Genomic DNA, 15,710 nt, shown 5'->3' with positions numbered 1-15,710 from the left:
GTACAGATATACGTCGATTAACAGCGATTAACACACCACCCCCAACACTGTCACCTCTAGAAGAATAATCCCGGTCGTATCTATAAACATTATATCTCATGTCAAACAATTCTGCGTCATACAATCCAGGCAATAGCCAAGTTTCGGAAAGACAAATAACATCGAAGTCAACCTCCATCAGATTTCGGAAGAACGCGTTCGTTTTTGTACGCAACCCTCTAACATTTTGATAATAAACATTAAGTTTATCAACATTAGCCATTTCTAATATTGTAATTTTTTAACATATATAAAATAACATTAATATCAATCCTACTGACACAATCAAGAAATAAAAATAAATTTAGTAATTCCGAGACTTCGAGAGAGCAAACACTTATAACCACAAACAAGAAACCCCATAAACTATCAAAATTGAGTTTTTTATATTGAAAATATAGGTGACCCCAGGCTAAAGCACACCGAACATTAAAGGATAAGATGATTAAACATAGAGTTACAACAATGTTGGCCAGGAACGAGCATATACACACTTCCAATAAAATTGTATTAGTTCTTACTTGATTTTGTTTAAATCCTTAGTATTAGAAATGTGTATGACAGGACTCGTATCAGAACGACGAACCATTATTGAACAATTCTTCACCCAAACAAATGCAAAGTTTCTCTCCTTGGCCAAGACCTTAGCGCGCTGCAAGACGCCCTTATTAACACTAGTAAGGTGATCATTAAAATAGATGTTATTGTTATTTCCACTGAAACCAAAATCGCACGCTTTCAATTTAAGTTTTTTCAAATGTGTCAAAAAGTCGTCCTTTTTGTAACGCGCCAAAAATCTTAAAACGATTGGTTTAATTCGCTTATCACCAGATGAATTCATCCTTGGAGCGACGCGGGTGACAAAATCAATATCCCTAGAAACGTCCATTTGAAAACCAGTTCGATCTGCGATATCTTGCACCAGATGCACCAAATTTTCAGTTTTCTTTTCAGGGATTCCGTAAATCTCAATGTTCGAACGTCGTGCCCACTGTTCTCTGTTATTGTTCTCACACTCCAGACTGTCTATACGCTGTTTCAACTCTCCAAGGCTTGCTGTTGTTGATGTTATAATTTTAGAGTCATTCTCCAATGTTCTAATACGTTTGATTACGTCATCGAACCTTGTACTTAAAAATGAAACGGTTTCTTTTAAGGTGGATATTTCACTTTTAATGGCACCTAATTCCGACGCAATTGTATCCTTTATCACCGTCTCCATATGTTGTTGAAGTTTAGCAATTTTTGCGTCGAGCACAGTTTCGAGTAGATCTATAGAAAACTGTTGGGGTTCTCCCTGTAGAACAACCGCACTAGTTCCGCCGCCTCTACGAATAGTGATGTTATCAGGGCTAACGACTGACTGCTGAGAATTGGAACAGTCTCTTATAGGTGTATTGTCACTTTTTAGGACTCTGGGCTTCTTTGCTAAACATTCCACACAGATCCATGTGTTCCTATATTCAACAGAAATAACCTTTTTCATGTCTGATGGAAACAGGCAAGAGATATGAAAATTTAACCTGCACTTTGTACAGACTATATAACCGGTAGTGCTCTCCGATACAGTTTTGCAACAAGTAAACTTCATTGCGGTAAATAACTAAGTACTTCTTCTTTAGAAACTACTAGGTATCTCTGTAATCTTTATTAATAAATTAAATCTTACTCAAAAATACTCAATATGCGGGTACTTGATAGTTAAAATGTTATTATCATAAATTGGGCGGTAGATTGCTATTATATATTTAACACAGTCACAAACACGACACTTAATTGCTACAATTAATTATAGCCTCTTAACAATATGTGATAGTATAATTCCGTTTATTGTATAGGTATAACTCCGTACTGATTACTTTAGATTACATTCAATAAATATGGACAATAAAAATTAATAATTTATAAGAAAGAACTACGTAACATCTGCTCAACGTCAAGGTAGAACTGTAACTGTAACTGTAAAATACCGCGCTTCTGTATGTTTTCAATTTTTATTTTGTCTTATTCCGTCTTCTGTTTTATTACTTTCACACATATATTTTATACTGCTCTATGGTTGTTTTCAACCACCAATACTGCCAAAAAAAAAAATTACCAAATTTTCTTATTTCATTTCAAACCTATTTCACCTTTCTTCAAAAATTTCTCTAATATTTTCTAATTCCCAAAATTTCATATATACTCTGTACTCTTCAGTATACCTTGTTACGTAAATGGTACTATTCATATAGGAGACGGTTACTACTTTCCTAGAGAAATAGTACTCAGAACTTCCCATCAGGTGGGCTGTCAGCTTGTTTACCATTCTTACATATATAAAAAAATTGCTACTATAAATATTTTTAGCCAAAATTATGAAAAAATACACTTTCTGACAATGCTGATTATTAAATTAAGGAGAGGGTTGCCAGTTGCATTTTTTTATTTTTACACAAGTATAATTGATCCGATACTCTTCAATAATTTTGACCGGCAGTGGTCAAAATTGTGATGTTTTTTCCCTAAACATTTTCTACATTCTTAAGTAAAATGTCTTTAGTATTACTACTAACACATTGTAAGCACAGTAGTTTTTAGTACTGTTCTATTGACATAGTATAGCTCATAGACTTAGTAAAACATACTTTATAATCTAAGGTATGACCAGCCTGTTATTATTTAGTAATTTGTCACGATTAACTACGATAATGTTTAGGATGATCTAGTTAAAGTGTGACCTAAGTATATGATATATCGCTAAGCCATGTTACCAGTAATGCGCTTGGTAATTGGACACCAATAAAAGTTGAAGTCTGACAAACTGCTGGTAACACTTTGTATATTTATAATTGTATGTCATGTAGACTAGATGGTACATGATACCGTCTATTATTCATGGGCACACATATTCAAATTATTCAGGAGCGACTGGATTTAGGCGACTGGTTCCGTCCGCAATTCGTAGGTGGCGCTGCGTATCTCGTTTCCTCGTCGATTTTTTTTTTACTTACGGTAGACGTGATTTCTTTCTGTGTTCGGGGTGGGTATGAAATAGTAGGTACAAATTTACTAAAGAAAAACAAATTTTGATTATTTATGTATATTTTATTTGGTATAAAATAATATAGGTAATTTCATTATAAAATAAAAGACCTGAAGGAAACTATTTTATAAGAGCAGCCTACACCGGTAGGTAGTTATGTCCGCGCGTTCGACTAATTTAGTATTTGTTTCGGAGGACAACAGTACACTCGATTAGTTTTTCTCGTGCGTTGTCGGTTTAAATGTGAATCAGGTGCGCACGCGCACATTACATGCTCGCTCTAGGCAGTGAGGCTCGAGTGTCTGGCGCTACGGACTTTTAGCGCGGCAGTCCGCGGTATCTAGCTATCCGTCTTGTCTACGTAGTAGCTCTATGACTAAAGAAATTTACATTAAAGGACTAAGTATATTATATTAAATTGCACATGTTCGATCCGTATTCATTGAAATAGTATACGTGATTACAAATAGATATATAAATAATTTAACAAAACATTTTTAAAAAAAATATTCTACATTAAAAATTATATCACAATTCATACTCTTCTAAAGAGAAACCAGGATGGCTTCAGAAGTTAAATAAATATCTATTGAATAGAGTTTTGTACTGTGAATGATCCGGTCTAGTGGAGCGGGTGAATTCTTTGGTCGCTGCATAGCAATATAACAAAGTATTGTAGATAAATACTGAGAGGGTATTTATTTACAAGAACTCGTGTACCTAATGTACCTTATGTTACAATCTATCTCGCGAGCCGGTGCGGTAGTAACAGTAGGTACACGTAGCGGGTGGCGGCGCGCGTATCGCTGGCCGTATACTGGGTCGCCGCCGCCAACGCTCTTTAGCAACCAGCCACACCGGCGGCCGACAAATTTTATCGAATAGCTACATAAATAGGTATATAAAACTCAACGATCAGGAATCAACAACAACAGAGTATCAACAATTTAGTGTCGTAGGGTGCGCATCCTCGTCGCCCCGGCGACGGACGTGCGGCGCGCCCTCACGTGTAGATGGTCATCAGGATCATCTGTAAACATAGCGAGTGGGTGAGTGCAGTCGTGTGCGCGTGTGCGTGTGGACGCGGGCGGGCGTGGCTGGCGCGACGTACCTCCTCGAGCGAGAGCGCGTGGTCGCGCAGGCGGCGGCGCAGCGCGCGGTGGCGCTGGTGCGCGAGGTGCAGGCGCGCGAGCGCCAGCAGGCTGGCGTCGGCGGACAGGCGCGCGCGCGTCGCGTAGCGCAGCACCAGGCACTCGAGCACCTTGTTGGAGGCGGTGAGGCCGGCGGCGTAGAGCAGCGCGCGCAGCCGGTACGAGGACAGCGCGCGCGCCGGCGCCGCCAGCGCCGCCCAGGCCGCGCGCCACGCCGCCACCTGCGCCAGCAGCGCGGGCAGGTCGGCGGCGCGCATGCGGCCGCTGGCGCCCGCGTCGCGCAGCGCCACCAGCGCGCCGCACAGCGCGGGCGACGCGCGCGCCGCCAGCGCCGCGCGCAGCGCCGCGCGCACCAGCGCCGCGTCCACCTGCCGCCATTCTCTCACACTTATATTCCGATTCTAGTACATCCTTTCACATTTTTACCTCTCCCTCTAGCAGGGACGAAAGTCTACTCGGCAGGAAATGATTTTAATTATACGCGGGACCCTCAGAAAGTTTTGCGGCACTAAAAAAATGTTCTACAGGTACAATATTTTTATTACATCCTTTCAAAGTACTCTCCGCCAGCCTCTATAAACAATTTCGTGCGTCTGAACCGGTTTTCAAAACACTTTTTCCAGTCCGCCGCAGACACCTCGAACGCTGAGAGCGCATCATCCGCCGACGAAAATTGTATCCCTTTGACCTGATTTTTTATTTTTGGGAACAAGAGGAAGTCACGCAGTGCTAGGTCAGGACTGTAAGGAGGGTGACCCAGGAGTTTAACCGGTATGCTGTCTAGGAAGTCCCTCGTTTTGATTGCGGAGTGGGCGGGCACATTATCGTGATGGAGCAATAGCCCGCGGAGCCCTGTGTTTGGTCGCTCGTTGCTCACAACAGAGAAATCTTCTGCCAAGCATTTAGCAGTATACGATGCGGCGTTAATGCTTCTTTGGTTTCATAGAGGAATTGACACCAAGTAGCCAGTCAAATTGAAAAAACTCGCGATCAAAATCTTCCCCCCGCTTCTTGGTCGCTTTACTTTGGTAAGCGTTGATTGGTTTTGAAACACCCAAATCGTTAACTGGCGCTTTGTTTCTGGATCGTATTGATAAATCTAGGATTCATCACCTGTAACGATGTCGTAAACACGCCGAGACGAACCTGCTTCAAATTTATCTACCATATCATAGCACCATTCCACCCTTGCCTGCTTCTGAACATCAGTGAAGTTGTGCGGCATCCAGCGTGAAACTGTCCTCCGCACCCGTAGATGCACGGGTAGAATCTCATGAAGGCTTCCTGATCCAATCTGCAGTATATACTGAAGTTCTTGGTATGTAACTCGTCTATTGTCTTGGATCAAATTTTTCATTGCCAGCACGTTTTCTTCCGTAATAGGCGTCAATGGGCGACCACTTCTTTTTTCATCCCCCAAAGTTAGTCGACCGCGCTTAAATTCATTATACCAACGATACACGGTTGCCTTAGAAGGGCCTTCATCCATGAATGCCATTTGAAATCTATCGTACGATTCGTCCGGTTTCAGATGACACTTAAAATAGTACTCGTAAAAAACCTAGCGCGAAAATGTTCTCGACGCAAATCCATCTTTCGATGGGACACGGTAATTTTAATTAGTTCGCAAAAAATATGGAGGAAAGTTTTGAATTTAGAACGTACCTATTTTTACTTATAAGTAAGATTTTTTTTAAATAAATTATAACTGGCCAGTCTCACATACATAAAAACTTTTTCTCGCAATACTTTCTGAGTGACCTGGTTCTACAAAAAAAATCATCATTACAAATTCAACCATTTTTACGTGGAACGATAGTACACAATAACATAAATAAAACTGCAAAACAGTTATTTTGATTCAGTATCGCATACATATATCCATGCGATAAATTTCTATAAATATTTAACACTGGTAAAATTTTGTTTTTGTTACAATTTTGCTATAGTATATGTATAAACAACATATAAACATCAGTGGGCCGTCAGCTTGTTTGCCGTTCTAAGGCACATTAAATAAAATATCGTCATGTGAAAAGCAATCAGAAGCAGCACATGTACAGTAGAAGTATTCAAACGAGCTCACCTCTTCGACATCTCGTTTGCCGAGCAGCTTGTACACGCTCGCCCGCAGCTCCGCCTGCGCACCGCACCACACAGTATAGTAGGTACCACTCGTTACTAGGTACATCTAGTATTATTATATTACACGTACATACGTATTCTAATAACAACAACATACTCTAATACGTTCATCTCTTATTTATTTATTTATTTATACTTCACTCTACGCACTAATAACACATACAGAAATATGTATGACAGTGGAAAACAAACAAAGGCTAGCATAACTCTGCAAGGGTTTTCTTCCAGAAAACCCAAAGTGGAAAAGAAGACCAATGTCAGCGAGAGAAAAAAAGATCAATATAATCTATTAGGTCGACCTCCACGCGGTTCCCTTTGAAACCATTGTGGGTATTTCTTGTGGAATTGGTCACGATGTGCCAACTGAGCTGCATTCATCTTCACCTGTTATCTCTCACTGATACATCGCCAGTGTATACCGATAGCGTAGACAGGGTTACCACTTCATATTCACTCATTAAAAAAACAGAGCGACATTGATGCGGTTCCCAATGGAAACCCTCATGGTTATTTTTTGATGAATTTATCACGATGAACCAATTGACCTACTTCATCCTCGTTTATCATCCCTATCATCCCTCACTGGTGCCCCGCCAGCGTAGACCGATAGATCAAGCAGGGGTACCATTTCATTTTCATACATTAAAACTAAAAAAATATTGAAATTTTATAACTATAGCTATCGTCGTTAGCTTTATAGCTATGGTTTTTTCACAATGTATTATGCACATATATGTATATATGTATGTTCTACAAAAAAGTCAACTCAGTTGTAGCAAAGCCGGTTATTTTGATTTCAAAACTAAACCATTGAACCCACTTTGATAAAATGCCTACAGGACCAATATGTAAATATACCCTTTCAGATAAACTAACAATTTTCCAAATCGGTTTATAACTGAAGGAGTTATGAGGTGACAAACAAAAAGAAACACAACTGAATTTAGAACCGCCTTCCTTTATAAGTCAGTTGAAAATATACTTAATTATAAAAAACATATTGTCTCTAGCCAGTTTCACTAGTCGTTACTAACGTCTCCTTCCTGATGCCTCCATTTTCCTTTTTTTCAATATATAACAGAACCTCCACCAGATTAGTAATGTAGTAAAAAAAGAAATATTAAACACATATTACCGGTATTGCTTCCTCGTTATCCAGAAATTCCTCCGAAATATTGCGAATGATCATGTTGTCTTCATTCACTTCCCTGGGGGTAAATTTAAATTATGATACGAGCGGAACTAGGGATACCTACTTGTACGTGTGTGAGTGCCCGAACTAAATAACCCTATACTCTTTGCGTTATCTCTGAGGCAAGCATTTTTGTATATTGCGTCTTTTTTTTATACAACTTATAATGGCAAACAAGCTGATGGCCCACCTGATGGAAAGTGGTAACCGTCGCCTATAGACATGAGCAGTACCATGGACATAACAGAGTATACTGATTACTCCCAATGCGTTGCCATTCCTAAGGACTCAGGTGTTATTCCTCTATACCCTGTAAATTCACTGCTATATCCCACCCTTCAAACTGAAACAGCTTGTTTGCTATTCTAAGTTGTATAAAAAAAAATCGTTATATTTTAATTTCGCCATAACTTCAAAACAAAAGGTCCAATATTAATCATTCAAAGACCAAATATTATCTACATAAACTGTACTTAGTGATGAAATAATTTATTTTGATAAGGATTAATAGCATGAGTAAAATAAATGCGTTTAAATGTAGTCCAAAACAAATCAAGATTTTTAAATAAAAAAAATGGTTGTTGTGCCTCACTCGACATAGATAGACACTTTCGCGGACTTTTTTGGAGATATTTATAAGATCTATAATTAATTAGAACATTTTATGCTTCTATCTTTTATAGTTTAGGCAGCGTACACAAAATAAGTAACTTTTCTGGTAAATTTTTTACACCTTGTGTCCGAAAAACCCAAATATTTTACGGAACCCTATTTGTTTTCAAAATAAAATTTAGCCTATGTTACTCGTGGATAATGTAGCTTTCGAATGGTGGAAAAATAAAGGAATTTTTAAAAACGGTCCAGTAGTTTTAGAGCCTATTCATTACAACCAAACAAACAAAGTTTTCCTCTTTATAATATTAGTATAGATTATTATAGCGCTTTGACGGCTCAACTAATTACATACTATGAAATTATGCTAGTTTTTGTCTCTAGTCGGTAAATATATGCCGGCTACGTGGAGGAAGTTGTGGGTCAAAGCTAGTTACCTACAAATACTGACGATATTATCGGAATAACTGTTAACATCTAGATTAAATCAGCATCACAATTTAGTAGCGGGACACCGGATGTCGCCGTCACATTTTGTTACACTCTACTCTAGCTCGCTAGCGATAACATTTCCATTGATTGATTCGTTTGCCACGTGTCCAAGGGAACACGATTGCTGTACTCGGATAGCGACGTGCTCGAAGCCGCTAGTGTTTGTATTTAGTAAACTAGGAGAGGCTATTCGTGCGAGTGGCAATTAAAAATCTGCTCAGTCTTCTAAGCGTTAATGAGTGACGAAGTTTCACATGCAGTGGGAAGGCATCGGCGCCGACTAACCAGACGTCGGCGTGGTGGTCGGTGAGGATGCGCAGCAGGAAGGCGGCGTCGGTGTGCGGGCGGCGTGTGTGCGGCACGACCAGGTACTGGCCCGGCGGCAGCGTGAAGAACGTCACCACCTCGCGCGCGCGCGACTCGTGCGTCACGTCGAGCGCGCGCAGCGCGTGCAGTGCGGCGCGGCCGGCGCGGCGCGGCGCCGCCGCCGCCCCCGCCGGCAGCTCGTAAACGGCGAAACCGATGGCGTGCAGGCGCTGCGGCGCGGCGGCCGCGTACTGCTGCGTCACCGACACCACCACGTGGCACTTGCGCGCGCCGCCCGCCTCCGCGTGCGGGATCTGCACGTGGAACTGCGGGTTGGTGCCCGTCGTCTCTGCACACAGAGAGCGCGGCGTGAGCGGGCGCTGGTGGCGCGGGTGGCGCGGGGCGAGGTGAGGCCGGGCGGGGGCGGGACTCACCGCGGCAGGAGGGCGGGCCGCCGGCGTTGTAGCCGCGGCGCCAGCGGCGGCGCGCGAGCACGGCGCGCCAGGGCCGCCTGCTGCGCAGCGCCGGCTCGCTCATCCAGTCGTCGGGCCCCACGTGCACCAGCTCCAGCTGGCTGAACGACCGCGTGAACTCGGGGAACGACAACCTGCCACCATACTCACACTTCACTACAACTACATATCGCTCCGCAAAATATAGCAGTGCCCTCGATTATTACGACATCGAGGCGGGACTAACTCCCATTGGTTGCAATATCTTCTTTTTATACTTATAATAATTATATAATAATAATTTTTATAGTATTATAATTCCTTTTCCTTTTCGTATATTGTAATCGCAGTCAGAAGAAAAGCTTTCCTAACCGTAAAACGTGTGATTTAGACAGGAAGGCCAACCATGCCAGCTGAAAATAGTTTGGGACGAGAGCTAGAGCATTCATTACTTAGTTCCGATTGTTCACTAAACTTGTTACGCAGTTAAATAATTAGATATGAATGACTAGCAATTTATTGCAAACAATAGTTTGTTTTGGTTCTGAAGATTAGGCACATTACTGTTTTGTATGCAAAGAAAATAAATTAGTATTAATGTAAGTTTTGTATTATTATATATTCGAACACAATTTGTTACACTGTATGTATACAAATGACCGAGCGATCAAAATAGGATCCGTTTCGGCAGAACTAATAGAGCATTGCAGTAAATGGTGTGATTGTCAAGCAATGCTATGCCGGTGAAATACGTATGGTGCTTGCATACTTCCCCCCCCCCCTGCTCCGCAGTGGCCACAGCTTCATAATATATCTAGAGCGTGGGAAATAACGCCGCAGCACTGTACACATTGCAGGTAGGTCGCACAGTTGCACTGTGACCCGCTCGTCCCATGTACTGGACTGGGCTGAGACTCGCGACTACTCATATTAAAAGAAATGCATAGGGCCCGGTTAGAGTCAGACGGTAAAAGGATTGGTCCCGCCGGCGACACTACATTATATCAAAATAACCATTTATAATAAATAGAAACATCCAGGCACCTCTTTCATAAAAAACAATAGTTGCAAAAGTTTTATTACATTTTCAACCGACTTAAAAAAAGAGGAAGTTCTCAATACGCGTGTATTTTTTATATTTGTTGCCTTATAACTTCGTTATTTATAATAATATTACACCTTGAAACAATATTTCGAAGCGGGAAGTATTAGAGTTCACACCTTCTACGCCATACGTAATAAATATTGTACATAGATGATACATACATAGTAAATTATGATAATATATTTACAAAGACGATGCACGTACATATAAAGAAGGCTAGCTATTTGTAAAAACAGTCGGCTGTCTAGTTAGTGTAATGATGCGATGATGCGATGAGTCCTGACCATTTTCGGTCACGGCGACCGCTTTGAATCTGCTGTGATTAATGTAATTAATTGTCTACATAGGGGGTCATTAAGATATCTGTTGTTGGCGTTAGTGTGCTCGGATGCGGCTCACATAGCCAATCTTTTTAGTAAAGGTTCTACTAGCACGCGGCGGGCATGCGAGCACTCCGCCGCTGTTATAATTATAATAATTTGCTGCTGGTAGTCGAGTTTCTATTTCGTCTCTCTTGGCGTCCAGTTGAGAAAGTCTAGTTAGTATCTACGCATGGTAGTAGCACTGCTTAGTTTAGAGAAAAATTATTTTATTTATTATTATTAATTATTTGACAAAAATGACGCTATGATATATTTAGGGTTATTTTAAATTGAACGAGAATCACTCTGGCATCATCATATCAACCGTTAACTGACTACTGTTGAACATAAGCCTTTCTCATGCAGGGGTTTTGTCAGTAGTTGCCACGCAGGCACTAGGCAGGCGGGTTGGCAGGCGCAGTTAGGTTTTTGGTGATGGTTTAAGATGGGCGTCTTAGTTACCTCTTACGAGACCCACGGGAAAGGCAAGGGTGACATTTTATGTTGGGTCCACACGGTAGTCAGCAATCTGGTAAAAATGGAAATATCTAAGGAAAATTTGCGTGCGAGAATTTTCTACAACTTTCAAAGGGGATTATCGCGACTTTAGTGCTCTGAAGAGATCAATTCTGTGTTTAGTGATGCAGCACCATGTCTTTGGACTGTAGAACGCTAGTATTTACAATTCCAACATGGGCACTCTAGCCTCAGTGACAAGCCACGTGAAAGTCGTTCAAAAACCGCTATGCACAAGAGATTATTGAAGCCGTGCGACATACCAACATACCGTGAAAAAGAGGCATTCGTGGGCATTTCAGGGACCCCTGTCCAAAAAAATCCTGCACGTAGAACTTGGTGTAAGAAAGTTGATCTCTCATTGGATACAACATTTGCTTAGCGACGACCAAAAAACAGCCTGTGTTAGTTGGTGTCACACAATTCTGCAGCGATTTAACCGAGGAGAGTTAAAGCATGTTTATGATATAGTTAGTGATGACGAGTCTTGGATATATGCTTACGATCCAGATTCTAAGCAGCAGTCATTTGTCTGAGTCTTCCAGGATGAGTCAAAATCGACCAAAGTCATACGCTCACGGAGCACTTCGAAAAAAATGGTCGCCTCGATTGTGGCAAAGGGTGGTCATGTCTCCACAATTGTATTAGAACATCGCAAGACGGTTACCGCTGACTGGTATACCACTGTTTGTTTTCCATAAGTCATCACCGAATTTCGAATAAATATTTCAAGACGTCGCATATGCCCTAATATAATACTGCACCATGACAATGTGAGTTCGCACATCGCCCGCCGAACAAAGATGTTTTTGAGCACTTAAAATGTCGAAATGTTAGATCATCCGCCTTACAGCTATGACTTAAGCCCTAAAGATTTTTTTACGTTCCCCAAAATTAAGCAGTCTTCGTGGTCAACGTTTTAGCTCACCTGAAGAAGTCGATGACGCATACAAATCGGCCATTTTGACTACCCCTACTTCGAAGTGGTATAAATGTTTTAAAAACTAGTTTGTACGCATACAAAAGTGTATTAAATATCGCGGAGTATTCTTTGAAAAACAATAAATGGTATTAGATTGTCTATACTTATTTCAAACAACACAACTTAGAAGTCAACCTTCGTACAAATATATTTATCTACCTATTGGATGTTTGCTTTTAAAAACCGTTCTTTATATTCATTTATTACCTTAGGTCAGTCGTAGTGAAAATGGAGATGTGAGTAGAACGGGATATGAAAGTGTTAAATCAGGAGATACAGTACGCTTAGAGTACCTATGTAGGTCTGCCGCCCAGCCCTGACTGACGCCGGCGGTCCGGCACGGTTCTGCCGAGATCCATCTTCTGGTATCGGGACGAGGGGCCAGGACAGATCGAGAGGGCGAGTCGGAGTAGTAGTATACTGCGATATGGGGAGAAATTTTAAAATGTAATAAAAAATATACTGACCAGTAGTCGTCAGGGTGGTCGGCGCGCTGCTCGAGCAGATCGCGGTCGGCGGCGGGCAGCGCGTGGCAGGCGCGGGCGGAGCGCGGGGCCGGCGCGGCGCCGCCGACGGCGCGCAGGCGCACGAGCGCGCCGTCGGCGGGCGCGGCGCCGCGCACGCGCGCCAGCCCGGTGACGGCGGCGGACGCGGCCGAGGAGGCGCCGCCCGTGGCCACGAGCAGCGTGGAGCGCGGCACGGCTGAGTTGAGCACCTGGAAGGTGAGCGCGCGCGGCTGCTGGCGCAGCGAGAAGCTCTGCACCACGCCGCCCGTGAGGTCCTGCAGCGCGCGCGCCGTGCTGCCGCCGCGCAGCGCCCGGTACGACCCGTACAGCCTGCGCGCACGCCACACTGCACACCGCGCACTGCACCCAACTATACGCGCCTACATCGTCGCGCGGCCGATGGCGCGGGCCACCCGACGGCAATCCCTCCTCTTACATAATATTATATCAGCGGGATATACTTTTCTAAAACATGCTTGGAAATGTGAGCATTATTTTGACAATCTTCTCCGAGATAAATCAAAATTGCCGTACAGGCCAGATATATGCGGGCAGCGGCTAGCAAAAATTGTATGAAAATCCATATCTGTCGTGTTTTGCGGCCAGATAAATTACTATGTAAAATCATATCCGGCCTGTAATTTAAAAATGGAATGACCTTTTACTTCGAAACAAGGCTACCAAGGAGGTAACTAATAAAAGGTTTTATTTAAATTTCGAGCTGGCTTGCAATTAAAAAGCTTTTTATTGAAAAAAAAAACAAAGGAACATTATGGCGCGTGAAAAATTATTATTGTTCGTTATTCGTAATTGAACTTAAAAAGTAAAATTATGTTTTTGATTTCCACGCATTGTTTGAGAAAAGTAATATACAAGCCTTGGCCACAACTAGGCGTTGATGGACTCACGTATGTGTGCCTCGGCTATGCCTCGACCCACATTTGCACGTTCGTTCATCATTGCCTCAGTTGCTAGCCGCTGCAGTAATGTACTATAGTGTACTTGTGCGAGCACTTCGTAAACTGTTGATTGCGCATATCATATTCATTTTAAAACCACATTTCATTTAAGAATTTACATTTAGTTTTTGTTTTCCTTTTGATCTTCCTTATTTATCCTATAACAACGCCTTCAATTTCATAAACTATTTTGTTAATATTTGTGAGAAATTGTTAGTGACTTAGTTTGTACTTACTCGTAATCCTATACCATTTTATATAAACCAGTATAACCCTAGTTCTCCTTTAAAAGTAAATAACAAAGAGTTTATTACTGGAGTCCAATTCTTTAAATATTGAACTAGTAAATTTAATGTGACGCATAACTACATATCGGTGGTGATATTTTGTATCAATTCCTATGTTGCTAAATCGTCCTATCAATTATAATGGCAACTGCATGTACGTGAAAAACTCTATCGACCCTCGAGTCCGAGATCGTACTATGAGTACGATCATGCAGTTGTTGTATTTATCTACTCGTATCGCACTGTGGGTATGAGATATTTTTTCATCGATAGTGGTGACGTCGTGCTGATAACTTACTTGGCGTAGGCTTTCTCTAGCAGCGGTAGCGTGAAGTCGGTGTGGTGCGCGGGCGCCGAGCCCAGCAGGCGGCCGCTGCACGTCGGCAGCCGGTCGTCCACCACCACCTCGCGCCACGCGCCGAATATCCAGAAGTTGAACCTGTGCGCGCGATCACTGCTGCACTCATAAAATAGAACGACATAAACGCTCCCGGCACACCGGTCGGCTAGCATATTTTTAAAACAGCAAAATGCAAAAACGCTGCTCGTCTACCGGACGAGAGCTCGCACGGGTAGCGCGTTGCGATATACTCCCAGGGCACTCGGAGCGTTCGAAATTATAGGGTTACAGTACAAGCGAAGACAAGCGGGGACGCGGTTCGCGGCCGGCTGGTCGGCCAGTGTTAATTTTACAGCTAGGATGGCGTTAGCGAGCGACTCGGCCGACATGACGGGGCCGCTACTAATAGAAGGCGTGTGGCGGCGCGGTGGGTACCTGAAGGCGCCGGAGTAGCGCGCGCGGAAGGAGTGCGGCGGCGCGACGCGCGCCAGCAGCCGCGGCGTGAGCGCCAGCGCGGCCGCCGCGCCGCGCAGCGCCGCGTCCGCCGCCTCGCCCGAGCCCGCCGCGCCGTCCGCCACGCGCCACCTGCGCCCGCACACACACTACCACGTACAACCTCGCCAGCCTGCTCGAACCCGCCAGTGGCGGTCTGTACTTACGTGTTCACCGGTTTGATCCAGTAAATTGGAAATATGACGGACATAACGACGCAGGCAGTGTAGGAAGTTTCGTATATTAACAAGTGTGTACAGAAAAAGGAAAGTAAGTACCCTGTCCACAAAAACAAATTAAAAAGTGTTTGTCGTCACATTAGTTCTATTGTCTCAGTGGAGGCCATAGTTCCTGGAACAATTGCGGTCAGATGTAGAACTACACGTGTACGAGTGAATGAGAGTGGCGCCCTCACCGAGCCGCGAACTCCTCGTCGAAGTGTGCGGCCGTGACGTCGGGGTCGTCGGGCGCGCGCTCCACGCTCTCGTCGCCGAGGAAGGTGGGCCTCGGGCACAGCTCCTGGACGACACGACGGGCCTTTTAAATTACATTCACGCGAATTTTATTTGTACGACTTATATAACGAGCGAGTTTATAATCTGTCTAAGATGATATTCGTTGCCGATAAACATGAATAATATCGTGGATATACTCTGTGGCTATGGCACTTTTTTTTTAAATGAATGATAATGGAATAGTAACCCGGCTGCGCTAACGGTACACGCTAGCGGGGCATCAGTGAGGGAT

At 43.2% G+C, this 15,710-nt stretch overlaps 2 protein-coding genes across 6 annotated transcripts in view; both read right to left on the bottom strand.

The window, feature by feature from the left end:
- Positions 1-537: 537 nt before the first annotated feature.
- On the bottom strand, positions 538-1,990 carry LOC113520150 (uncharacterized). Its single transcript, XM_026905412.3, has one exon. It carries the CDS (start codon positions 1,628-1,630, stop codon positions 557-559), a length of 1,074 nt encoding a protein of 357 aa, XP_026761213.3. The 5' UTR covers positions 1,631-1,990; the 3' UTR covers positions 538-556.
- Positions 1,991-3,105: 1,115 nt separating this feature from the next.
- Positions 3,106-15,710, bottom strand: part of LOC116412909 (calpain-3-like) — a 37,612-nt gene continuing 25,007 nt past the window's right edge. The window contains exons 5-14 of one of the 5 annotated variants that reach the window (XM_052895168.1): positions 15,379-15,482; positions 14,907-15,056; positions 14,430-14,588; positions 12,847-13,245; positions 9,397-9,569; positions 8,942-9,311; positions 7,496-7,568; positions 6,302-6,355; positions 4,176-4,583; positions 3,106-4,094 (exon numbers count right to left, since the gene is read on the bottom strand). In XM_052895168.1, coding sequence (XP_052751128.1) covers positions 4,068-4,094; positions 4,176-4,583; positions 6,302-6,355; positions 7,496-7,568; positions 8,942-9,311; positions 9,397-9,569; positions 12,847-13,245; positions 14,430-14,588; positions 14,907-15,056; positions 15,379-15,482 — 1,917 coding nt within the window. In that variant the 3' untranslated portion in view covers positions 3,106-4,067. Of the gene's footprint in view, positions 4,095-4,175; positions 4,584-6,301; positions 6,407-7,495; positions 7,569-8,941; positions 9,312-9,396; positions 9,570-12,846; positions 13,246-14,429; positions 14,589-14,906; positions 15,057-15,378; positions 15,483-15,710 lie in introns of all 5 variants that reach the window. The other 4 variants (XM_052895164.1, XM_052895166.1, XM_052895167.1 and 1 more) reach the window with 4 other exon arrangements.

This window comes from Galleria mellonella, unplaced genomic scaffold (assembly GCF_026898425.1).
Source record: "Galleria mellonella isolate WM207_F2 unplaced genomic scaffold, CSIRO_AGI_GalMel_v1 utg266, whole genome shotgun sequence".
NCBI lineage: Eukaryota > Metazoa > Arthropoda > Insecta > Lepidoptera > Pyralidae > Galleria > Galleria mellonella.
The sequence above is the reverse complement of the archived record's forward strand: the minus strand, read 5'-3'. Positions and strand labels throughout refer to the sequence as shown.

Coding starts and splice junctions, on each gene's coding strand:
- LOC113520150 (XM_026905412.3), bottom strand. CDS start 1,630: ATGAAGTTTACTTGTTGCAAAACTGTATCGGAGAGCACTACCGGTTAT.